The 26,857-nt window shown below is 42.6% G+C and overlaps 1 protein-coding gene across 4 annotated transcripts in view; it reads right to left on the bottom strand.

The window, feature by feature from the left end:
- Positions 1–26,857, bottom strand: part of VPS13C (vacuolar protein sorting 13 homolog C) — a 328,945-nt gene that overhangs the window by 286,888 nt on the left and 15,200 nt on the right. For all 4 annotated transcript variants that reach the window (XM_073652734.1, XM_073652732.1, XM_073652731.1 and 1 more), the window contains exons 2-3: positions 12,084–12,127; positions 3,217–3,259 (exon numbers count right to left, since the gene is read on the bottom strand). In XM_073652734.1, the coding sequence (XP_073508835.1) occupies positions 3,217–3,259; positions 12,084–12,127 (87 nt within the window). The remainder of the gene's footprint in view (positions 1–3,216; positions 3,260–12,083; positions 12,128–26,857) is intronic.

The following is a 26,857-nucleotide window of genomic DNA, read 5'->3' as shown; positions in this document are numbered from 1 at the left end:
CAAAGTAGAGCAGAGTAGAAAACAGAAGCACTTTCTTAATAATTGTCACATCTACTTCCTCTGTTACAGAGAAGAACTTTGATAAGAGAGTTGGGAGATAAGAAAAAAGATAAAAAGTTGATAGTATAGTATACTTTCCAGAATTAAGTCAAATAAGCCTAGGTTTAGCTGGGCACCAGCCCATCCAGATCCAGCAAAGAGTAGCTACAGTTTTGTAAGATTTTTTTGTTTGAAAATGGTTTGTTTCTCCCAAGGATAATCTAGCACACTCGACAAACTTAATAAAATGCTGATCAGATATGCGCTATCAGATATTGGCAGATGGCTGGAAATCAAATGTTGAAAATGATCTAGCCGTTGTAACCCAACAGTGAATATCAGAAGCATGGGTCAGTGCATATAAAACAAGAATCTGCATCATAGGACAACTGATCAGCCATCTGTTCTGGCCATCAAGGGTTAAAAATCTAATTAATGTTATCTATCATAGCAATCGCTGACATCTGATGAAAAGATCAAACTGTGATTTTCAAAGCTTGCGTAGATGAACATCTGTGTGTGACTTTGATATTTGCCTAATAAAGGGTTCACTGATTTCATGCACTTACCGCACACAATCCAGAAAGAGAAGGCTACAGCCATGGCAACACAGCATCATTTTTGGAAGGAGTGGGTGAAGCAATATGCATATCTGAACTGTAAATCTGTATGAGCTAGATTTCATATCCATTAAAACATTTGATCAGAATAAAACGGTAGCTACGTCAGCGATGAGACAAAAAAAATGACACAATACTGTGGTTATTAAGGTTATCCCCTTCACGACCTTACAAATTTTCAGTTTTTGTTTTTTCCTCCCCTTCTTCCCAGAGCCATAATTTTTTCATTTTTCCATTAATATGGCCGAGGGAGGGCTTTCTTTTGGCAAGACGAGTTGTACTTTTGAAAGACACTATTGATTTTACCATATAGTGAACCGGAAAACGGTAAATTTCAGAGTGCGGTGAAATTGCAATTTCATTTTTTTTTTTTTTTTTTTTTTACCATGTTAACTAAATGCCAAAACTGACCTGCCATTATAATTCTCCAGGTCATGTACGAGTTCTTTTTTATTTAAGAGAAAAAAAATCCAAGGCTGAGTGAGGGCTTATTTTTTTGTGCACTGAGCTGACAGTTTTATGGATATCATTTTGGGGTGGGCTGATGTTTGGATCACCTGTTATTACAATGTTGCGGCGACCAAAAAAAAAAAACGTAATTCTGGAGTTTTGATTTTTTTCTTGTTATGCCGTTTACTGATTGGATTAATTATTTTTCTATTTTGATAGATTTGGTATCTCTGTGTTCAGAATTGCCAATCTGTGTATTTTTTTTATTTTTATTCTTTTATTTTGAATGGGGCACAACTGAGTTGATTTTAACTTTTATATATTTTTTATATTTTTCAAAACATTTTTTTTTTACTTGCTTTAATAGTCTCCTTAGGAGACTTGAATGCTGCGATCCTCTGGTTGCTTGTTTCACACATAGCAGTATTGCAGAAATGATCATCTGCTACCATTGGGCGGCGCTCATAGCAGATCAGCAAAGACAAGCACAGGGGGGGGGGGGTGGCGTCTCCTGCGGACTCCCGGTTGTCATGCCATGCGATTATGTGTTAACAGTTGCATGTGGATCGCAATTCCACCCGCGGCTGTTAGGGGCACATGACAGCTGATCAAATCAATCTAGTGCAATCTATTTACTCTGCATTGAGGTCTTAGAATGTCATTTAGGAGTAAAGTATGGTCTGCACGGACATTTATAGTCACCTCTGGGGAATTTTTCTTTTTTACTTAAATGCATTTATTTGGGGCTAAAAATTATTTATGCAGTTGGGTTTCATTAAAATTTTTGCACCATTTGCATTCTATAGTCTTTTTGTTGTTTTGTCTATTGCTGGCTTCAGAATTAGTTAACCGAGAATCCATCAGAGAACTTGTTTGAAACTCTCACCTGTCTTTTTCTGGGCGCATCTTAGCCGATTTATGGCTTCAGACCACAATAAAGTTGAATGTTCAGGGAAACATAGTCTGTAAAGGCCAACTGGTGGAAGTTTTTTCCATGAAACCCAACTATAAAGATGATTTTTAGACACAAAAAAGCACACATATTGGGGGGGGGGGGGGGAGTGTCCTCAAAGCTGAACAACTCCCTTTAGAGACTAGGGTCCAGGGTTCAAATCCCACCAAGGACAACATCTGCCAAGAGGTTGTATGTTCTCCCTGTGTTTGCGTGGGTTTCCTCCAGGTTCTCCGGTTTTCTCCCACACTCCAAAGACATACTGATAGGGAATCTAGATTGTAAGCCCAATGGGGACAGTGATGATAATGTCAATAAAGCACTGTGGGATATTGTGGTGCTATGTAAGTAAGCATAATGAATTGAGACATGACATTACTTGCCAAGAATGGAATATCCCTTTAAGTTCCCCCTAGTGGCGGCTGCAGGCATTGAGAAATTTATGTGGAAAATTTAAACCAGATTAAAAAAGGGTCAAGAAGAGAATTATCTGAGAAATAGTGGATTAGACAAGAGTGGACCAAGCATTCCAGGAGTTTGGAGATGAAGGGAAGATTAGAGACCTGTCTGTAGTTAGCAGTGTTGTTTTCTCTGGATTCTCCGGTTTCCTCCCACACTCCAAAGATATACTGATAGGGAATTTAGATTGCAAGACTCAATGGGAACAGTGATTATAATGTCAATAAAGTGCTGTGGAATATTATGGTCGAGGGATGGTTTTTTTTAATAATGGGTATATGCAGGCATGTTTAAAGAATGGGGGAAAAATGCCAGATAACGAAAATATTTAATCTTTCTCTCTTAAGAGAGTGAAGACAGCTGGGGAAAGGGACTGAAGGAGATGTGAGGGAACAGGGTCAATGGTGCAGGTAGTAAGGGGAGAAGATGCAAGGTAACTGGCAACTTCTTCTTCTGTGACCAGTTCCAAAACATAAAATTAGCTAGATGATAAGCTACTCATGAAACAGTAAAATATGATGGAGTCAAAGTGCAAAAATAAAACAGGAGTTGGATGGCTTACCCACTCTACAGCTCTGTGGTATAAATAAGAATGTAAATGCATATTAAAAAAATTATTCACAAATTAAAAACTGGATAGAAATTGACTGCTTCATTTTGCAACAGAATAAAAGAGGTAATATAAATAATACATACCGATCTGTCCAGCCTTCACTTTGAACGGTACATCCAACTCACTCTATCAGAAATAAACATAGCATTATCATGTCATTACTGATAACAGAAAATGTTCTTAGATAGAGGATAATGTACATAAATCATACAAGAACTGAATTATCGATTCTCTCTGCTAGACTTGTCAGTCGGTCCTTTTTTAATATATGCTTTGTATATTATTTTAGTGCTGTTAAGCATACACAATACAATGTAACCCCAGTAACAGACTGATAAAAACTCATCACATGCACAAGTTGTTTGGGCAAATAAAGAGAATTTCCCGGGAGATGTAAAAGTCGTGCAAGGGTTGCAAGAAACAGATCTATTTAACAGCATTCCCACCAAACATTTTCCAAAGTGCATCTATTTGGGCCCACATAAACAGATGCACTTAGTAAGATTTACACCAGCTACATGCACAATAAACATGAGAAAACATGTGTAAAGGCATAGAACATAATTTTATTAATACATGTAAATACATAAATAATTAATTAAAGTACATAGAAAGGGGTGTAAAGCGCAAGGTGCCAGGATCTGTGATACCACAGGGAGAAGACTTGGCATATATATGTTAGTAGATAAAGATAGTAAATATATAAGATACAGTTAGGTCCATATATATTTGGACAGAGACAACATTTTTCTAATTTTGGTTCTAGACATTACCACAATGAATTTTAAACAAAACAATTCAGATGCAGTTGAAGTTCAGACTTTCAGCTTTCATTTGGGGGTATCCACATTAAAATTGGATGAAGGGTTTAGGAGTTTCAGCTCCTTAACATGTGCCACCCTGTTTTTAAAGGGACCAAAAGTAATTGGACAGATTAAATAATTGTAAATAAAATGTTCATTTCTAGTACTTGGTTGAATACCCTTTGTTGGCAATGACTGCCTGAAGTCTTGAACTCATGGACATCACCAGAAGCTGTGTTTCCTCCTTTTTGATGCTCTGCCAGGCCTTCACTGCGGTGGTTTTCAGTTGCTGTTTGTTTGTGGGCCTTTCTGTCTGAAGTTTAGTCTTTAACAAGTGAAATGCATGCTCAATTGGGTTGAGATCAGGTGACTGACTAGGCCATTCAAGTATATTCCACTTCTTTGCTTTAATAAACTCCTGGGTTGCTTTGGCTTTATGTTTTGGGTCATTGTCCATCTGTAGTATGAAATAACGACCAATCAGTTTGGCTGCATTTTGGCTGTATCTGAGCAAACAGTATGGCTCGGAATACATCAGAATTCATTAGGCTGCTTCTGTCCTGTGTCACATCATCAATAAACACTAGTGACCCAGTGCCACTGGCAGCCATGCATGCCCAAGCCATCACACTGCCTCCGCCGTGTTTTACAGATGATGTGGTATGCTTTGGATCATGAGCTGTACCACGCCTTCGCCATACTTTTCTCTTTCCATCATTCTCGTAGAGGTTGATCTTGGATTCATCTGTCCAAAGAATGTTCTTCCAGAACTGTGCTGGCCTTTTTAGATGTTTTTTTAGCAAAGTCCAGTCTAGCCTTTTTATTCTTGATGCTTATGAGTGGCTTGCACCGTGCAGTGAACCCTCTGTATTTACTTTCATGCAGTCTTCTCTTTATGGTAGATTTGGATATTGATACGCCTACCTCCTGGAGAGTGTTGTTCACTTGGTTGGCTGTTGTGAAGGGGTTTCTCTTCACCATGGAGATTATTCTGCGATCATCCACCACTGTTGTCTTCCGTGGGCGCCCAGGTCTTTTTGCATTGATGAGTTCACCAGTGCTTTCTTTCTTTCTCAGGATGTACCAAACTGTAGATTTTGCCACTTCTAATATTGTAGCAATTTCTCAGATGAGTTTTTTCTGTTTTTGCAGCTTAAGGATGGCTTGTTTCACCTGCATGGAGAGCTCCTTTGACCGCAAGGTTACTTCACAGCAAAACCTTCCAAATGCAAGCACCACACCTCAAATCAACTCCAGGACTTTTATCTGCTTAATTGAGAATGACATAACGAAGGGATTGCCCACACCTGTCCATGAAATAGCCTTGGGGTCAATTGTCCAATTACTTTTGGTCCCTTTAAAAACAGGGTGGCACATGTTAAGGAGCTGAAACTCCTAAACCCTTCATCCAATTTTAATGTGGATACCCTCAAATGAAAGCTGAAAGTCTGAACTTCAACTGCATCTGAATTGTTTTGTTTAAAATTCATTGTGGTAATGTCTAGAACCAAAATTAGAAAAATGTTGTCTCTGTCCAAATATATATGGACCCAACTGTATATGCATTTGGTTTACCATTTCAAATGGACTAGACTAGTGCAAAGGCTATAATAGACTATAACATTGCAACGTCCCTATATTTCTAGCCACAAGAAACTCACCAAGAATGAAGGGGCTTCCAACACCGGTGGGTATCACAGAAATACATGGTGGGCCATTTATATAGATACACGTAAATTAAACGGGAATGGTTGGTGATATTAACTTCCTGTTTGTGGCACATTAGTATATGGGAGGGGGAAAACTTTTCCAGATGGATGGTGACCATGGTGGCCATTTTGAAGTTGGCCATTTTGGATCCAACTATTTTTTTCAATGGGAAGGTCATGTGACACATCAAACTTATTGAGAATTTCATACGAAAAACAATGGTGTGATTGGTTTTAACGTAACTTTATTCTTTCATGATTTTTTTTACACATTCATGACCACTTAAAAAATTTGTTCAAAGTGCTGCCCATTGTGTTGGATTGTCAATGCAACCCTCTTCTCCCACTCCTGACACACTGATAGCAACACCACAGAAGAAATGCTAGAACAGGCTTCCAGTATCCGTTGTTTCAGATGCTGCACATCTCGTATCTTCACAACATAGACAATTGCCTTCAGATGACCCCAAAGATAAAAATCTAAGAGGGTCAGATCGGGAGACCTTGGTGGCCACTCAACTGGCCCACGACGACCAATCCACTTTTCAGGAAACTGTTCATGTAGGAATGCTCGGACCTGACACCCATAATGTGGTGGTGCACCATCTTGTTGGAAAAACTCAGGGAACATGCCATCTTCAGTGCATAAAGAAGGCAACACATCATCATGTAGCAATTTCAGATATCCAGTGGCATTGAGGTTTCCATTGATGAAGAATGGCCCCACTATCTTTGTACCCCATATACCACACCATACCATCAAGATACGAGATGTGCAGATACCAGTTATTTTTGACCACTGCAATAAAAGACGATCAAAACATTTTATCTACCCCAAAATGGTATCAGTAAATACGTGAGCTAAGGGCGTAAAAAATAAGCCCTCAACCAGCAGCAGAACACAAAAATTGAAAAAGTTACGGGTCTCAGAAAATGGCGACATAAGCAAAAAAAAAAAAAATTTCTTCTTACAAAATGTCTGAAGTTTTTTTTCACCACTTAAAAAAAAAAAAAAAAAACTACACATGTTTGGCATATGAATACTCATACAGATCTGGAGAATCATATGGCCATGTCGGTTTTACCATTCAGTGAACATGATAGATAAAAAAAAAAATGTGGATTTGTACTTTTTTTTGCAATTACACCACGCTTGGAATTTTTCAGTACACTATATGGTAAAATCAATGGTATCACTAAAAAGTACAACTTGATCCGCAAAAAAACAAGCCCTCAAACGGCTATATTGACAGATAAAAAAGTTATGGTTCTCGGAAGAAGAGGAGAAAAAAAACAAAAAGTGCAAAAATGGAAAAGGTCATGAAGTGGTTAATCATGTGATGACAGACTTAATGGAAAGAAAAAAAAATAACTGGGTAGAAAACCAAATTAGCATTTATGGGGAAACACTCTTCATATTGTACATTTAGGGCATATCTACAGAATATGCAATAAATTTATGAGAAATATGGGTCCCACCAATGGGACCCGCATCGGTTTGAAGAATGGGGTTGAGGTGATCTGTATTACATGCGATATATACTTATACGCACACATATCACTAAAAGTTTGGGATATTTGGCTTTCAAGTCAAATTTCAGGATGATCCTAAAATGCACTGCAACTTTTTCAGATGAACTTAATGGCTATGCATCAGCCACTGTCGTCACCAGATGACCCTTTGGTTGTGTTAGTATGGACTGGTGTTAGTATGGACTGGTGTCTAGTCAATACAGAACTGCCTTACACTTTGTGAGTGGAACAGTAACAAGTCCCTACTACTTGAATAACATCATTAATCCCATCATTGTGCCTCTGCACGAACAACACAGGCCTAATTTCATTCTCATGGACGACAAGGCTCCAGATAATCGAGGTCGCATCATTAGGGAATGGCTTCTAGAGACTGGGGTACCTCAAATGGAGCGGCCTGCACCTTCTCCAGACCCAAATTCCATAGAAAACTGGAGTCGCCATGTAAAGGCTCGAAACGCTGTACCCCAAAACCTCATTGACCTGAGGGCCGCCCTTCAAGAAGAGTAGGATGCCTTTCCTGATCAGACAATATAACTGCACTTGTGAACAGCAGGAGATGTAATTGTCAAGCTGTAATTGATGCTCAAGGCCACAGGACAAGTTATTGAGACATTGACAGTTTTTGGGCTGGTGTACCCACCACTGTTGTTGGCTTTTGTTTCAATAAATTGTTTGAGAAGAGGAAATCACTATTGCATGCTTCTACTTAAATGCCCACACAAACCTACAGAGAGGCTATAAAAAGTCTACATACCCCTGTTAACATGTTTTTGTCATAAAGAAAAAAAAAAAAACACATACCAAGAAAAATAATCTCAGAACTTTTTCCACCCTTAGACTAGGTTTACACGTTGCGTTTATTCTGCAGTTTTTTCTGCAGGCAAAACCTGCTCTCATGGCAGTAAAGATGCTGCTTACAAGAAGCAGGTTTTGGAGATCTTTTGCTGCTTTTTTTGGTGCAGATTAACTGTGTGTTATTGGTCTACAGTACATGCTTAACCCCTTAATGACTGGGCCAAATTTTTGAAATCTGACCAGAGTCACTTTATGTAGTAATAACTCTGGAATGCTTCAACGTATCCCATTGATTCTGAGACTGTTTTGTCGTGACACATTATACTTTAGGATAATGGTAAAATTAGGTTGATATGTTTTATGTTTATTTATAAAAATATCAGAAATGTGACAAAAATGTCAAAAAATTTGCAACTTTATCATTTTAATCCAGCTAGTCATACCACAGAAAAACATTAATAAATAACATTTCCCTCGTGTCAGCTTTACATCAGCACCGTTTGTAAAATGTTGTTTTATTTTGTTAACATTGTAGAAGGTTTAAAAATGTAGCAGCAAATTTTTAATTTTTTTAAAAGGAAATTTACAAAAAAAAAAAACGTATTTTTTTTTTTAGGGACCTGTTCAGTTTTAAAATGACTTTGGAGGTCATATATATTGGAAACCAACAAAAGTGAGACCATTTTAAAAACAGCGCCCCTCAACGTATTTAAAATTGCTTTCAGGTAGTTTATTAACCCTTCAGGTGCTTTTCAGGAATGAAAAGTGACATGACAGGAATGAAAAAATGTATTATTACTACCTAAAATGTTTCTAACTTCTGAACAGGCCGCTATAGCTGGAAGACTCTAAGGCTGTTATTTGGCCATGAACTGCCATGGAGAACATCAGGACCACACGATCAGGATCTCAGGGAGTCGATGGGGTTACAGAGGAAGCCCCCACACTCTGTTATCCATCTAGATCAGGGGTCTCAAACACGCGGCCCGCATGCGGCCCCTGAGGCTGCTTTATGCGGCCCGCAGGCACAGACCCCTTGACGATCCCGACCAGGTCCAGGAGGAGCCGCCGACAGCAGCGCTGAATTGCCACACAGAGACTGTTTCCCAGCACTGCATTTCCAATGCCAGCCGCCGGCCAATCAGAGGCCAGCAGCTGATATCTGCGTGTCGGCGCAGCGAGTATGACGTCATTGCCATATGCAGATGTCAGCTGCTGGCCTCTGATTGGCCAGCGGCTGGCATTGGAAATGCAGTGCTGGGAGACAGTCTCTGTGTGGCAATTCAGCGCTGCTGTCGGCGGCTCCTCCTGGACCAGGTCGGGATCGTCAAGGGGTCTGACTCTGTGGTGCCTGCGGGCCACATCTGCAGGAAGGCCGCCGAGGGAACGGAGGACAGGTGAGAATCATCTTTTTTTTTTTCTATTTTATGTGTGTGAAGAACAACACAGGGGGCACATAGCCACAAGAGGGGACCTGGATGGGGCACATAGCCACAAGAGGGGACCTGGATGGGGCACAGAGCCACAAGATGGGGACCTGGATGGGGCACAGAGCCACAAGATGGGGACCTGGATGGGGCACAGAGCCACAAGATGGGGACCTGGATGGGGCACAGAGCCACAAGATGGGGACCTGGATGGGGCACATAGCCACAAGATGGGGACCTGGATGGGGCACATAGCCACAAGATGGGGACCTGGATGGGGCACAGAGCCACAAGATGGGGACCTGGATGGGGCACAGAGCCACAAGATGGGGACCTGGATGGGGCACAGAGCCACAAGATGGGGACCTGGATGGGGCACAGAGCCTCAAGATGTGGACCTGGATGGGGCACAGAGCCACAAGATGGGGACCAGAGCCACAACATGGGGACCTGGATGGGGCACATAGCCACAAGATGGGGACCTGGATGGGGCACATAGCCACAGGATGGGGACCTGGAAGGGGCACATAGCCACAAGAGGGGACCTGGATGGGGCACATAGCCACAAGAGGGGACCTGGATGGGGCACATAGCCACAAGATGGGGACCTGGATGGGGCACATAGCCACAAGATGGGGACCTGGATGGGGCACATAGCCACAAGATGGGGACCTGGATGGGGCACATAGCCACAAGATGGGGACCTGGATGGGGCACATAGCCACAAGATGGGGACCTGGATGGGGCACATAGCCACAAGATGGGGACCTGGATGGGGACCTGGATGGGGCACATAGCCTCAAGATGTGGACCTGGATGGGGCACAGAGCCTCAAGATGTGGACCTGGATGGGGCACAGAGCCACAAGATGGGGACCAGAGCCACAACATGGGGACCTGGATGGGGCACATAGCCACAAGATGGGGACCTGGATGGGGCACATAGCCACAAGATGGGGACCTGGATGGGGCACATAGCCACAAGAGGGGACCTGGATGGGGCACATAGCCACAAGATGGGGACCTGGATGGGGCACAGAGCCACAAGATGGGGACCTGGATGGGGCACAGAGCCACAAGATGGGGACCTGGATGGGGCACAGAGCCACAAGATGGGGACCTGGATGGGGCACAGAGCCACAAGATGGGGACCTGGATGGGGCATAGAGCCACAAGATGGGGACCTGGATGGGGCACAGAGCCACAAGATGGGGACCTGGATGGGGCACAGAGCCACAAGATGGGGACCTGGATGGGGCACAGAGCCACAAGATGGGGACCTGGATGGGGCACAGAGCCACAAGATGGGGACCTGGATGGGGCACAGAGCCACAAGATGGGGACCTGGATGGGGCACAGAGCCACAAGATGGGGACCTGGATGGGGCACAGAGCCACAAGATGGGGACCTGGATGGGGCACAGAGCCACAAGATGGGGACCAGAGCCACAAGATGGGGACCTGGATGGGGAACATTGCCACAGGATGGGGACCTGGATGGGGCACATAGCCCCAAGATGGGGACCTGGATGAGGCACATTAGTACAAGATGGGCGCCAGGATGGGGAACGTTGCTACAGGATGGGGACCTGGATGGGGCACATAGCCACAGGATGGGGACCTGGATGGGGCACATTAGTAAAAGATGGGGACTTGGATGGGGAACATTACTACAAGATGTTTTCCATTATTACTATATGATGCTAATTGTAAGACAATATTACTGTATGTGGCCAATTGGGGGAAATAAAATTGTAAAAAAAATAAAAAATAAAATAAAGCATGAAAAAATATTGGGCACTAAAAATGCTGTTTTATATGTAAACTAAAGTAAACACAAAAAAGTGCACGTTTATTATCGCCACATCCATAACGACCCAAGCCATAAAAAAATAAACACGGCAAAAATGTTCAAAAGGTGTATACAAAAAAATTGGTATCACTAAAAATGTCACATTGAACAAAGAATGCGGCCCCCCAAATTCAAATTTTTTCCATGTGCGGCCCATATACCCAGCCGAGTTTGAGACCCCTGATCTAGATGCTGTAGCTATTAACAGCAGTATTTAAGGGGTTAAACGGCCATGGTTGATGGTCCTGGTTGATGCAGCAAGTTGTCAGCTATAGTGCACAGCTGATAACTACTAGCTTGTCACCCATCAGACGATGCTAGTTTCTTAAAAAAACAAAAGCAAAAAAGACTTTTTTTTGCACTTACTCATTGCTTTCTATGGTGAAAAAACACCACAAAAACGCTAAAAGAATTGACATGCATTTAAAAAAAGCAGCAGTTTTGCAATTCAATCAGGAAAAAAAAGCAAGAATGTGAATGATATTTCTGAAATCTCATAGCTTTTGCTGGTGCTGTAAAAAGCAACTTAATTTGCATAAAAAACACAGCAAAAAAGCAAGTGTGAACATAGCCTTATTGTCACTCAATCTGTGCAATTCGATTGAAAAAGAAATATTTTTGGAGTGGAAAAGAATAATAAAGAACTGAATAATAAGGTTGCATAAGTATACACATCCTTAAACTAATACATTGTTGAAGTAGCCGCTGAATTTATGACATCAGTACTCCTGTAGGTAAGCAGCCAGTAACCTCCATATAGATAAGACATAGATTAGAAGCAGCACTCCAATGGACATAGAGCGAAGTATAGAAAACGTTAAATTACTCACCAGGGCATTTTCACGTATCTTCAAGTTTTCAAGTGAAACATTTCCTTAAGAAAAAAAAAATTGATTCAAATAAAGCCCACAAAAAAACAAAACAGCATTAACATTCATAACACATAACACATGTCACTATGAAAATACATTCTAATCTGCAGGCAGCAAGTTATAGAGCAGGGGGAACGGAGAAGATTAATATTTGATTTTATGAGTAAAGATTCAGTTTGACCTGAGATTTATTCATTTATTCCTCAGCTTTTTGGTGTTTTTTTTGTTGAGTGGGCGGTCCTATCTGTGACTGACAGCTTTCTTTGCTTAAGTGTGCATACAGAAAAAGCTGTCAATCACTGATAGGACCGCCCACTGGACCAAAAATCCTAGAAAGAACAGAGGATTAAAAGAAAAAAACACAGATAATACTGAATCCTCTCTCACAAAACTACGTACTGCGGGGAAAATAAGTTATTTGATACACTGACGACTTTTCAAATGTTCCCGCTCACAAAGAATGGAGGTCTTTAATTTTTATCGTAGGTACACTTCAACTGTGAGACAGAATCTTAAAAAAAAAAAAAAAAATCCAGAAAATCACATTGTATGATTTTTACATAATTAATTTGCATTTTATTGCATGAAATAAGTATTTGATACAATAGAAAAACAGAACTTAATACAGAAACCTTTGTTAGCATTTACAGAGGTCAGACGTTTCCTGTAGTTCTAGACCAGGGGTCCTCAAACTTTTTAAACAGGGGGCCAGTTCACGGTCCCTCAGACCATTGGAGGGCGGGAATATAGTTTTTTTTAAAAAAACGATGAACAAATTCCTATGCACACTGCACATATCTTATTTTGTAGTAAAAAAACAATACAGGAACAAATACAATATTTAAAATCAAGAACAAGTAAAGTTAAATCAACCGGTATTTCAATAGGTAGGTAACTGTACCCAATAGACAGCATAGGTCCTCAATAGGCAGGTAAATGTCCCCAATACGCAGCATCGGTCCTCAATAGGCAGGTAAATATCCCCAATAGGCAGCATAGGTCCTCAATGGGCAGGTAAATGTTCCCAATAGGCAGGCTGTTTCCCCCTTATAATGTCATATGCAGGCTGTTCCCCCTTATAATGCCATATGCAGGCTGTTCCACCCCTTATAATGCCCCATGCAGGCTGTTCCACCCCTTATAATGCCCCATGCTGGATGCCACCCTCCATATAATGCCCCATGCAGCATGTCCCCCCCCCATATAATGCCCCATGCAGCATGTCACCCCCCCATATTATGCCCCATGCAGCATGTCACCCCCCATATTATGCCCCATGCAGGATGTCCCTTTCCCCCCATATAATGCCCCATGCAGGATGTCCCTTTCCCCCCATATAATGCCCCATGCAGGATGTCCCTTTCCCCCCCATATAATGCCCCATGCAGGATGTCACCCCCCATAAAATGCCCCATGCAGGATGTCACTCCCATATAATGCCCCATGCAGGATGTCACCCCCCTGTCTTTATAATGCCCCATGCAGCATGTCACCCCCCTGTCTTTATAATGCCCCATGCAGCATGTCACCCCCCCATATAATGCCCCATGCAGCATGTCACCCCCCCATATAATGCCACATGCAGCATGTCACCCCCCCCATATCATGCCCCATGCAGCATGTCACCCCCCCCATATCATGCCCCATGCAGGATGTCACCCCTCCCCCCCCATATAATGACCTATGCCTCCATACATTAAAAAAAAAAAATCAAATACTCACCTCACTTCTCACTTGCTGCCGCTGCTCTACTCTGGTCTGGACTCCAGCGTCGCGGCGGCGTCGTCCCGCTCTAAGCTGCCTGTGATGGCACTCGGGAGGGCGCGGTGTAAAGACGTTACCGCGCCCTCTGACCTAAGACGTCACAGGAAGCGCAGAGCAGGAAGACAGCGGATCTGCGGAGGCACGGGGAGAGGTAAGTATCCGCCTGCCGGGGCCCTGAGCAAGCGGGGGAGAAGGGCGGGAGCTGACACCGCTCCCTTCTCCTCCGCCCATAGCCCGGCGGGCCGGATAAAAGTCCTCCGCGGGCCGCATGTGGCCCGCGGGCCGTAGTTTGAGGACCCCTGTTCTAGACCAAGTATACACACACTGCAGCAGGGATTTTGGTCCACTCCTCCATACAGATCTTCTCCAGAACTTTCAGGTTTCGGGACGGTTGCTGGGCAACATTGAGCTTAAGCTCCCTTCAAAGATTTTCTATTGGGTTCAGGTCTTGAGACTGGCAAGTTCACTAAAGGACCTTGAAATGCTTCTTACGGAGCCCCTCCTTAGTTGCCCTGGCTGTGTGTTTTTTGTCATTGTCATGCTAGAAGACCCAGCCACAATCCATCTTCAATGCTCTTACTGAGGGAAGGAGGTTGTTGGCCAAAATCTCTGTGATACATGACCCCATCCTTCCTCTCTTCAATACTGTGCCATAGTCCTGACCCCTTTGCAGAAAACCACGCTCGAAGTATAATGTTTTCCCCACTGCGCTTCATGGTTGGGGCGGTGTTCTTGGGGTTGTACCCATCCTTCTTCCTCCAAACACGGCGATCTCCCATGCCGTCTCTGGATCATCTAGATGGTCATTAGCGAACTTCAAACAGGCCTGGATATGTTCTGGCGTGAGCAGGGGACCTTGCGTGTCCTGCAGGATTTTAATCCATGACGGCGTAGTGTGTTACTAATGGTAATGTTTGAGACTGTGGTCCCAGCTCTCTGTAGGTCATTGACCAGGTTCTCCTGTGTAGTTTTGGGCCGATTCCTGACCTCTCAGAATCATCCTTACCCCGCGAGGTGAAATCTTGCATGGAACCCTAAACCGAGGAAGATTGACAGTCATCTTCTGTTTCTTCCATTTTATTTGTGCCAACAGTTGTTGCCTTCTTACCAAGCTGTTTGCCTATTGTCCTGTAGCCCATCCCAGCCTTGTGAAGAGCTACAATTTTGTACTTTGTATCCTTAGACAGCTCTTTGGTCTTGGTCATGGTGGACAGGTTGGAGTGTGATTGTGTGGATAGATGTCTTTTATACAGGTAATGAGTGAAGAATAGGAGGGCATCTTTAAGAAAAACTAACAGGTCTGTTAAAGCCAGAATTCTTGCTGGTTGGTAGGTGGTCAAATACTTATTTCATGGAATAAAATACAATTTAATTATTTAAAAATCATACAATGTGATTTTCTAGTTTTTATTTTTAGATTCTGTCTCTCAAAGTTGAAGTGTACGGGTAAGTGCACACACGTTGTGTTTTGCTGCGTATTTGCAGCAGATTTTTATGTAAATTTTCAGCTGCGTCTAGTAGTACAAGCAAAATGTATGAGAAACCAGAATTCACTGTTCCCACATGTTACTTTTTTGTGTGCTGCGTATTTTCAGTGATTAGAAAAATGCTGAAAGAAGTGACATGTCACTTCTTTCAGTGCTTTTTCAGCAGAAAAATGCGTATTTTGTCACATATTTTGCTGCGTTTTTCACCCATAGGAAGTAATGGGTGGTCAAAAATACGCAGCAAAGTACGTGCATTTTTGACGCAGCTAATGTCCTGCCAGAGAAAAGTTATCAGCAGATTTGGTGCAGAAAGCACACAACGTGTGTGCACTTACCCTACCTACGATAAAAATTACAGACCTCTCCATTCTTTGTAGGTGGGAGAACTTGCAAAATCGGCAGTGTATCAAATACTTTTTTTCCCCACTGTATGAATCTACTGAGCTCCTCCTGCTCTATGACATGGTGCCTGCTGCTTAGAATGCATTTTCTGGAAGCCACATTTCTTTTAAGTATAATAAGAAAAATGCGTACACAAATAACACTTTCTCAATACATTTTAAATGTAAACCAGAGAGATGTTCAAAAAGTTTCATAAGACACTTGTCCAGTGGCAATGTCGGTAGTCCATGGCCACCAACAAGAGCCCTGCCTACTTCCTTCTTCCTGTCTGAATCCCCGACCTCTGACGATTTGTAGGCCTGATGTAACGTCATCATTGCAGTATGAATCATAGCATTGCACTGAGCCTATTAAGAAGCACTGGGGATACTGGCAGGTAGAAGGGAGGTTAGAAGGTCTATGCTTGGCAATGGATCAACAAATCTTTTTGATCACTTCTAATAAATTGTTTTTATTAAAGTGTTCCTCCAGAGTCACTTTATCAATGACCTATCATTATGACAAGTCATGAATATCAGATTGTCACCCATACTGATCAGTTATTTCCAACTCTGTAGGCGGCTGTATGTTAACTGGATGAAGCCAAACACCATAGCTCCATTCACTGAGTAGTGGCTGTTGTCAGTTAATGCAACGCAGCTCCTAATAAAGTGAATTGGGGCTGAGCTGAAGAACTTGAGAATTACTAATACACAGGTAATGGAGCTGTGCTTTTCTGCTTTGTGCACTTTATATCGGGCGATTATAGCCACTGCTGGAACTCAACACAGTTCATTAACGGGGGTACCAGGTGTTGCATCCCTCAAATCCAAAATTAAAGAGCCTCGAAGCCTGGAAATCCCATTTAAGTCATAAAAAAATTATAATATAGTTATACCCTAAAAAGGTTTGTCCACACCAGGAAATTAAAACAAAACAAAAAATAAAAATTAACGAGTCAGGCACTCTATTGGCTGTTGAATCTTAGGGGTTAAATAGACGACATCAAAGCCATCTTTAAATCTATTGGTTACAGCAAGACTTCACCTATCTGTCACAGCAGCAGCCCTATGGTTATCATATGGGCACAACTCCAATGATCGCAAAAATGTATGGCAATCTGTGGCATGTAAAGGAAGCAGTCTACGTCCATCACTGTCATTTTTCATAATACATATAATTTGAGTTAAATAAAAAAAAATGTTGTGATAGGTTTTCATTGAAAAGTTTAGACGTTACACAGTACATAGAAGATCCCACAATGGGTTACCATCAACCAGTCTGATAGCTGGATCTGGATCCCTTATATCTATTCTGAACAATCTTCTAAACCGATTTTTAGGTTTCAAACTGTGTTATTGAACTATATAGCTTCCAGTACATGTATGGTTAAGCATGGAAAACTGAATACATTGTGCTACAATACAGAAAATCGAGTTCTAATCCATTCCCGACATGGCCAATTTCCATTTTTGCTTTTTCGTTTTTTCCTCCCCTTCTTACAAAAGCCATAACTTCACGTCTGTCCACATACACGCTTTAGAACTTGTTTTTTGCAGGATTAGTTGTATTTTTGAATGACACCATTCATTTTACTACATATTATAGTGAAAATGGCCATTACTACCTCTTGTGGTCGAGCATTCCACTTATCTAACTATAAAGAATCGTTTCCTATTTAGCTGCAGGAATCGCATTTCTTCCACCCGTAATGAGTGCCCCTGGTCCTTAGTATGGTCTTTGGAAAGAATAAGTCATGTGCTAGTCCTTTGCATTGACCACACAAGTATTTACACATATAAAAGATCTCCTCTGAGATGTCTTTTTTCTAAGCTAAACAAGCCCAACTTTTCCAACCTCTCTTCATATGAGATGCCTTCCATCCCTTGTAATTATCTAGTTGCTGACTTTGAACTGACTAACTTATGAATATCCTTTTTAAAATGTGGAGCCCAAAACTGAATCCCTTATTCTAGATGTGGCCTTACAAGTGATTTATAGAGGGGTTAACAATATGTTAGGATCACAGGATTTTCTCTCTATTTTTATACAACCTAAAATCTTGTTTGATTTTGCAGCAGCAGCTTGACATTGAGTACTGCTGCTCACCTTACTTGTAACCAGAATACCCAAGTCCTACTCCTGTTCTGTAGTCCTGAGTATACTCCCATTTAATATTATATCTATAATATAATCGTCCAAGCCTCTATAGACTGCGCATGCGCGACGCGCAGTCTGGCTCCAGACAGAAGAACGCATGGAACCGTTAAATGTAAGAGGAGTGTATGGCGCCAGAGATCACAGTATGAGTAGACACTGAACGCATACTGCGATCTCCAGCGCCATACTTACCTGACCAGGAGGAACGTTTCCGCGGCGTCTCTCTTCTGGGCGGAGTGAAGGCGGCGTAATCGGCGCGTGCGCGTAGCGATATCTGGCGCCATTTTACTGAAGACCCATTTACAGTGTGTCTTCAGTAAAATGGCGCCGGACAGCGCGGTGCTCCGGCGCCGCACTCCTCCCCTGGCCTCCGGCAGAACAGGACACAGCAGCGCTGGAGCACAGGGAAGAAAGGTGAGTATAAGTGTTTAATTTTTTTGTATGTGTGCAGCGTTAAAGGGATGAGGGGTACCACGCATACCAGGATTAGGGGGGGGAATGAGGGGTACCACGCATACCAGGATTAGGGGGGGGAATGAGGGGTACCACGCATACCAGGATTGGGGGGGGGGGGGTGAGGGGTACCACGCATACCAGGATGGGGGGGGGGGATGAGGGGTACCACACATACCAGGATTGGGGGGATGAGGGGTACCACGCATACCAGGATTGGGGGGGGGTGAGGGGTACCACGCATACCAGGATTGGGGGGATGAGGGGTACCACGCATACCAGGATTGGGGGGGGTGAGGGGTACCACGCATACCAGGATTGGGGGGGGGGGGATGAGGGGTACCACGCATACCAGGATTGGGGGGGGGGATGAGGGGTACCACGCATACCAGGATTGGGGGGGATGAGGGGTACCACGCCTACCAGGATTAGGGGATGAGGGGTACCACGCCTACCAGGATTAGGGGATGAGGGGTACCATGCATACCAGGATAGGGATCTGGGGGGGGGCATGCATACCAGGATTCGGATGAGGGGCCATGCATACCAGGATAGGGATGAGGGGTACCATGCATACCAGGATTGAGGGTGAGGGGTGCCATGAAAACCAGGATTGAGGGTGAGGGGTGCCATGGATACCAGAATTGAGGGTGAGGGGTGCCATGGATACCAGAATTGAGGGTGAGGGGTGCCATGGGTACCAGAATTGAGGGTGAGGGGTGCCATGGGTATCAGGATTGAGGGTGAGGTGTGCCATGCATACCAGGATTGAGGGTGAGGGGTGCCATGCATACCAGGATTGAGGGTGAGGGGTGCCATGCATACCAGGATTGAGGGTGAGGGGTGCCATGCATACCAGGATTGAGGGTGAGGGGTGCCATGCATACCAGGATTGAGGGTGAGGGGTGCCATGCATACCAGGATTGAGGGTGAGGGGTGCCATGAAAACCAGGATTGGGGGAGAGGGGTGCCATGGATACCAGAATTAAGGGTGAGGGGTGCCATGGGTACCAGGATTGAGGGTGAGGGGTGCCATGGGTACCAGGATTGAGGGTGAGGGGTGCCATGCATACCAGGATTGAGGGTGAGGGGTGCCATGCATACCAGGATTGAGGGTGAGGGGTGCCATGCATACCAGGATTGAGGGTGAGGGGTGCCATGCATACCAGGATGGAGGGTGAGGGGTGCCATGCATACCAGGATGGAGGGTGAGGGGTGCCATGCATACCAGGATTGAGGGTGAGGGGTGCCATGCATACCAGGATTGAGGGTGAGGGGTGCCATGCATAAAAGGATTGAGGGTGAGTGGTGCCATGCATACCAGGATTGAGGGTGAGGGGTGCCATGCATACCAGGATTGAGGGTGAGGGGTGCCATGCATACCAGGATTGAGGGTGAGGGGTGCCATGCATACCAGGATTGAGGGTGAGGGGTGCCATGCATACCAGGATTGAGGGTGAGGGGTGCCATGCATACCAGGATTGAGGGTGAGGGGTGCCATGCATACCGGAATTGAGGGTGAGGGGTGCCATGCATACCAGGATTGAGGGTGAGGGGTGCCATGCATACCGGAATTGAGGGTGAGGGGTGCCATGCATACCAGGATTGAGGGTGAGGGCAGCACATAACAGGATGGGGGAATAGGATTGGGGAGCACAAATACCAGCATGGGAGACCATATACCAATAAAAATGCTCGCCACCCGGGCACTAGCTTACTCCATCCTAGGAGCATTACTTTACACTCCCACTCTTAAACATGACATTATGGGGCAGAAAGTTAAACTCAACAAAGCCATTGAATTTGTATTTTTCAGTGTCAAATTACACTCTTCTGTGCCGGGATATCTTTCTGCATAAGATCTTTGTTATTTTAAAGTGTAATTGTTGGGTCATGAGAACTTGAAGCAGTATGTCGCATGTCTGTGTCTGCCTCTACATCCTCCCTCCCCTCTCCATAGAGCTCTGTATGTGAAAGTCTGTATTCACTGAAGACAGATTTAAAGGGAACTGTGAAATGCAGTCCAATCTGCAGGCACTGTGAAAATTCAGTCCAATCTGCAGGCACAATTTTCAGGTTGGAGTCGAGCAGATTGATTTTGAGAGAAAAGATTCAGTATAAGGCCAAGTTCCCACTAACAGTATTTGGTCAGTATTTTTTCTCAGGAGTGGGAGCCAAAACCAGGAGTGGGTGATAAATGCAGAATTGGTGACTTGTTTCTATTATACCTTTGCTCTGATTGTTCCTCACCTGGTTTTGGCTCCCACGCCTGAGAAAAAATACTGACCGAATATCTGCTGTTTCTGAGATTTTCGGTCCAGTGGGCGGTCCTAATAGTGACTGACACTTTTGTCTGTATAAGAAGAAAAAAATATAGCTGTCAATCACTGTACGGATCACACACTGGAAGGAAAATCATAGAAAGCAGAAGTTTAAATAAATAAAATACAGGTTTTCAGAATCTTTAACCACAAAACTATATATCAATATACTCAGCTCCCCCTGCTCTATGACATGGTGCCTGCAACTTAGAATGCATTTTCTGGATGCCACGTTTCTTTTAAGTATAATAAGAAAAATGCGTACACAAATAACACTTTCTCAATACATTTTATATGTAAACCAGAGAGATGTTCAAAAAGTTTCATAAGACACTAGTCCAGTGGCAATGTCGGTAGTCCATGGCCACTGACCAGAGCTGATTGGACTGTATTTTCATGGTGACAGGTTCATGAATTGAGATTATTAAGAAACAAATATCAGTCCTAGAGGAGAAAGCAGCACATTTCTCTAAGATTTATTACAAAGTTTCTTATTTTCTGATGCAAGATTGATTTCTGAAAAAAAAAAAAATTTTAATATGGCAACACTAAATTATTAGTTTTTTTTGTGCAATCGTAAAACACAATCCTTACAAATTTGATACAGCAGGTATTGTACTGACTAAAAAATAAAGATGACCTGTCAATTATACTGCACTGAAAATTGCATATAAAAATCTAAACATAATTGCTTTAATTTTAGGGATAATTAGCTACAGCTTTTTGATTACTTTTTACAGCAATTTTGAAGTTTTTTTCTTCTCTTTATGCATTCACTGTATAAGATACATAACAGCAATATGTTACAGTTCAGTTTGCTGTGTGAATATGCACACACTGGTTTTTACTAAAATAAACAAAACACTTATATTGCACTATATTTCAACATTAAATCTGACAAAGGACTTAATAGGACTGCAAAAATGACAGATCTAGGGACAGTTGCTAGGCCCCTAGTTGCCAAAGAACCCATATCATCAATAAGATGACAGAAGGAGACTTTTCCATTTGTCTTAAAGATTAGATGCAAGGTTATAAGCCAGGGACTGAACCTGGGTGGTTGTAGAAGAGTACTAAAACTTAGCAGAAACACAACCAAATACTATAATCTATGCTTCTAGACATCCAAAAAAATACACATGGACAGAGAATTTCAATAGTGGTTGAGGATATTTTTTACATATCTAGAAGGAACAGAGGAAGGGCACAGGCTTTACTTCAATGCACTTGCTAGGGATGATCCTATTTAAGTATCGCCCCTTCATTGTATAAGGCCAATATTTTTTCCATATGAGGATGAGAAAAAAAAAAAAAAAAAAAGATAGTTTTCTGTGTGCTAGATCAAAAAATTTGGAGACTTTGTATCTTTACTCTTGTCCAAGTCAGCTGTGTCAATTTTTTGAAAAGAGGGTGAAGCTTAGCAGTCAGGGAGCATGTCCAAGCGCGAACAGCTAATACGTCATCATTTATGACACAAAAATTAAACTTTTTAAGAAATGTACCAAAATGTAGTCTCCAAATAGACTACATTTCTTGTGATACCACATTGTAGCTGAAAGATGTGCCAAATTTATTAAGATGCTCATGCCCATTAACAAAGTTGGTAGATCTTACTCCAGTGTACTCTTCATCAAGACTGCTGCAGAAAACGCCAATCTTTTTTCATTAGGGCCAATGGGCATATTATTCACAATTATCATTAAATGGGTTGACCTTTCTTACTCTACAAGTCTGTAGTCACTCTGTGACAGCAGACTTGTGAATCTTTACATCGTGCGCACTGTGCGTTGTGAGGATACTGTGGTGCAGACATAGGGAGTTGGAGGTCATGTGATTGCAAATATGCAATACATGCATATCCTCGACCACATTCTGACTAGATAGGCGCAGCCTCGCACAATTTAAGTGTATTGAGCCAAGTCGGAAACCGTCTCATTGGATTTCAGTCTTAACTTCCGTTCCCAGCGCTGCCACCGGAGAATCCTCACAGCGCGCACGATGTGAGGGTTCACAAGTCTGCAGTCAGCGAGTGACTTCACACTTGTAGTTTAAGATTGGATAACCCCTTTAATTTGAATGTTTCAATCGTTTGCTGTCAGTCATTAGTAAATTTGGTGTATTTTAGACTCCATGCAATTATGGTACGTCTTTTTATTAAAAGCTTATAAAACTCTATAAAAAGGGCTAGCTTACAAGTCAGATAATCTGAGTATTAAAGGGGGAGGCTCTAGCTGACAGCAGCTGTAATGCAGTGCCAGTGTCATTGTCAGTCAGGGGGCGCGGTTGTTACAGCGGCAGCTCTGTGTTCCCAGAGGGGTGGCCAGCACCACCCCCAAGACTGAAACTGAATGCTGGTGGGAAGAATAAAGTTCATTTTCTCCCCGCTGCATACGGCTGCGTGCAGGTGGCAGGCAGCGTAATAATGGTGTTAACCTGCAGATTAACCCCATATCTGCAAGTTAAAAGCATTATTTCTGGTGACAGGTTCCCTTTAAAGAAAATCAGCAGCGTATTACAATACCAGAATTCATAAAATGTTATCCACAAACTGCAGAGAATAGACAGTGTGTAAATTGACACAGGCTGCGGATTAGACATCTGCATACTGTTATGTTGAGGATATTCACTGAGGTTTTCATCCTTTGCAATAAAAAAGAAAGCAGTCAGTAGTATATCTGCATTTGTTAACAGAAACACCTGTGATATCCATACAATTTATTGAGAATAAAGTTGCTATGACTTTGTTGCAGAATTTCTGCAGCTAACATTTCCCATATGGACGTAACCTTACTGCATATATCCGCAGGCCTCTTATATGAATCCTACCCTAATAATTACTTCATCTTGTTGTACATTTGAAGACTGAGCTGAAATAATTGAGAAATAACAAGAGTCTAACAGTCAAAGGGATTATTTTGCTCTGCCTCTCCCATAAAACCTGCTCACCGCCATTATGTTGCCTGAGGAAATATATGGAATATGCAAATAGGAGAAGTATTCTAGGGAATACAATAAACTTTGACATTTAAAATAAGAATGTCATTCGTAGAGTTTGGTGTCACCACTGGGCCTGGCAAGTCAGAATTAATATTAGGAATATTTAGGGCACATTGACAAGCACACAATTTTCTGCTATGAATTGTGATGCAACAAAATCAGCATGTTTAATAAATAAAAGGGGAATCAAATGACCAGCTAGGGAAATTGAAGATTAAAACTTGCATCTTTATGATTACAATTAAAAGTTTATCATAAACTACTTACAAATAGTTAGGGATATTTGGCTTTCGGGCTGAATTTATGGAACATGTAAAAAGTTCACACGACAGTGATATTTAATCATGAAAGTGAGCATTTAAGTAGAAGCATGCAATGGTGATTTCCTCATCTCAAACAATTTATTAAAACAAAAGCCAACAACAGTGGTGGGTATACCCCAACAAAAAATGTCAAATGTCTCAATAACTTGTCATGTGGCCTTAAGAATCAAGTACAGCTTGACAACGACATCTCCTGCTGTTCACAAGTAGAGTTATTGTCTGATGAGGCATGACATCCCACAGGTCAATGAGGTTCTGGGGTACAGAATTATGAGCCTCTGCACAGCGATTCCATAGGTTTTATATGGGATTCAGGTCTAGAGAAGGTGCAGGCCACGCCATATGAGGTACCCCAGTCTCTAGAAGCCATTCCCTAATGATGCGACCTCGATGAGCTGTAGCATTGTCGTCCATGAAGATGAAATTAGGCCTGTGTTGTTCATGCAGAGGCACAATGACTGGATTAACGATGTTATTTAAGTAGTAGGGGCTTGTTACTGTACCACTCACAAAGTGTAGGGCAGTTCTATATTGACTAGACACACCTGCCCACACTGTAACACGACCAAAGGGTCATCTGGTGACAACAGTGGCTGATACATAGCGCTCTTCAACATCGTTGGCGGCCATAATTTCTACTCAGCGTGAATTGGTTTTCATCAGTGAACAGCACTGACGCCCACTGGTCCCTTGTCCACCATAGATGCTCCCTGGCCCATGCAAGATGATGACGCCTGTGTCTAGTGGTGTGGTCAGGTACCCTTGCAGGTGGTCTGGCACGCAGACCATGCGGCTGTTAACGGTTTAGAACGGTCTGACATGACACTTGGGTGCCTCTCACCTCCCTTAAATGTGCCTGGCATTGTGTGGCATTCATCAACTGGTTCTGAGAAGCATTATTCACAATGAAGCGGACATCAGTGTGGGATGTGGACAAAGGATGTCCACTTCTCTGCCTTTCTATGACTCTTCCGGTCTCTCTCTCTATCTCTGTTGCACCATGCTGATGACAATCTGACTCTCTAAGCTAAGTGGCCACTTCAGTCTGAGAACATCCAGCTTGAAGCCTCGCAATGACGAGGTACTGTTGATTAATTGTTAGGTGTCATCTTGGTCTCATGATGTCAAAATGTGAACAGCATGATGAGAAGGACTGTTTAAATACCAATTCTAATTGAACCCTGAAATTTATTGGCCAATTCATGGATCAAACACCAGTTGTGAATTTTGCCATAAAGCTACTTGTTGGAGAACAGCAAGTAGTCCAAAAAGTACTGAAACATTGAACAGTTGGGCATGTGTATTCAAAGGTTTAAAGGTCACATTAAGTTCAACTGAAAAGGTTACAGTTCATTTTAGAATCATCCTGAAATTTCACTCGAAAGCCAAATATCCCTAACTTTTTGTGAGTATCTTAAATCATACACTTAACATCTTAGCTGACCAATATGAAATTTAGGCTGGAGTCACACTAGGGTATAGCGTATTTAAAAAAAAAAAAAAACAGTCCGATGTTGATCCAGAAAAGTAGGACGAGTGTCAAGCGAGTACAATGCGATTTTTCTCAACTTGCATCCATATGCAATGCATTTTTAACATTATCTTTTACATACAGTATCTATATGCAACTTAAAGCTAGTTTTCTAACTAATAAAGCAATCTTATATACAGAGATAGATAAACTGCAGCTTTTTAGGAATAAATAAAATAATTAAAAAAATGGTGTGGGATCCTTTTATTTTTAAATAACCAGCTGTGTAATGTCAGCTGACATCAAGCCCAAGGAATAGCAATGGAGAGGTGTTTATCAGACACCCCCATTACTAAGCTCGTAGTTAAAAGAAAGAAAACCTGACAATTACCCTCTTTTACCTATTTATTACCATAAAAAAATAATCCACAGGGTCCGCCAAAGTCCATATGAAGTCCATATGAAGGTCCCACGATGATCGCAATCTTCTTCGTCCAGTCTATGGAGCCCCATTCAAAGAACGCAGCTCCATAGATTAGAGCTGCAGCCACTGCCGGTTCTAACGCTGCGTAGCACAAGAACCCGGCTGCTGTGATGAGCGGTGACGTCAGTAAAGTTTTCGCAGTTCACAGCCGCTGAACTTACCTTACCTAACCTTACTGTCAGACCTCCATATGGACTTTGGTGGACCGTGTGGATTTTTTATGGTAATGAATGGGTAAAAGAGGGCAATTGTCTGGGAGTGCTTTTACAAATAAAGGACTTTCGTGTGTGTGTTTCTTTCTTTTGACTACGGGGTTAGTAATGGGGTGTCTGATAGACACCTCTCCATTACTAACCGCTAGGCTTGATGTGAGCAGACATTACGCAACTGACAACCCCAAAACCATTACCCCGATTGCCAACGCACCAGGGCAATAGGGAAGAGCCAAGGCTAAGCGCAGGTATTATCGCATCTAATGGATGGACCATTTATGGGGTAACTGAGGACTGCTCCTATCAGGCTGGGAAGGGTACAATATCAATAGCCCTTCCCAGCCTATTAATATCAGCCCACAGCTGTCTGTTTAGCCTTTGCTGGTTATTAAAAATAGGGGGGACACCAAGTCTTATTTTTTAGGGTCCCCCCTTTTTAATAACCAGTAGAGGCCAAGTAGACAGCTGGGGGCTGATATTAATAGGCTAGGAAGGTCCATGGTTATTGGCCCCTTCTCAGACTAATAAGAACATCTCACAGCTGTTGGCTTTCCCTTAGCTGGTTGTTAAAAATAAGGGGGACTCATGTCATTTTTTAACTAATTTATTTGCTAAACACATGTACAGTAAACTACGCATGCAAACCACTGATTATATATCTCACTGACATATTTCTCTC

This window comes from Phyllobates terribilis, unplaced genomic scaffold (assembly GCF_046119375.1).
Source record: "Phyllobates terribilis strain yellow unplaced genomic scaffold, ASM4611937v1 Scaffold_11__3_contigs__length_659146591, whole genome shotgun sequence".
Classification (NCBI taxonomy): domain Eukaryota; kingdom Metazoa; phylum Chordata; class Amphibia; order Anura; family Dendrobatidae; genus Phyllobates; species Phyllobates terribilis.
The sequence above is the reverse complement of the archived record's forward strand: the minus strand, read 5'-3'. Positions and strand labels throughout refer to the sequence as shown.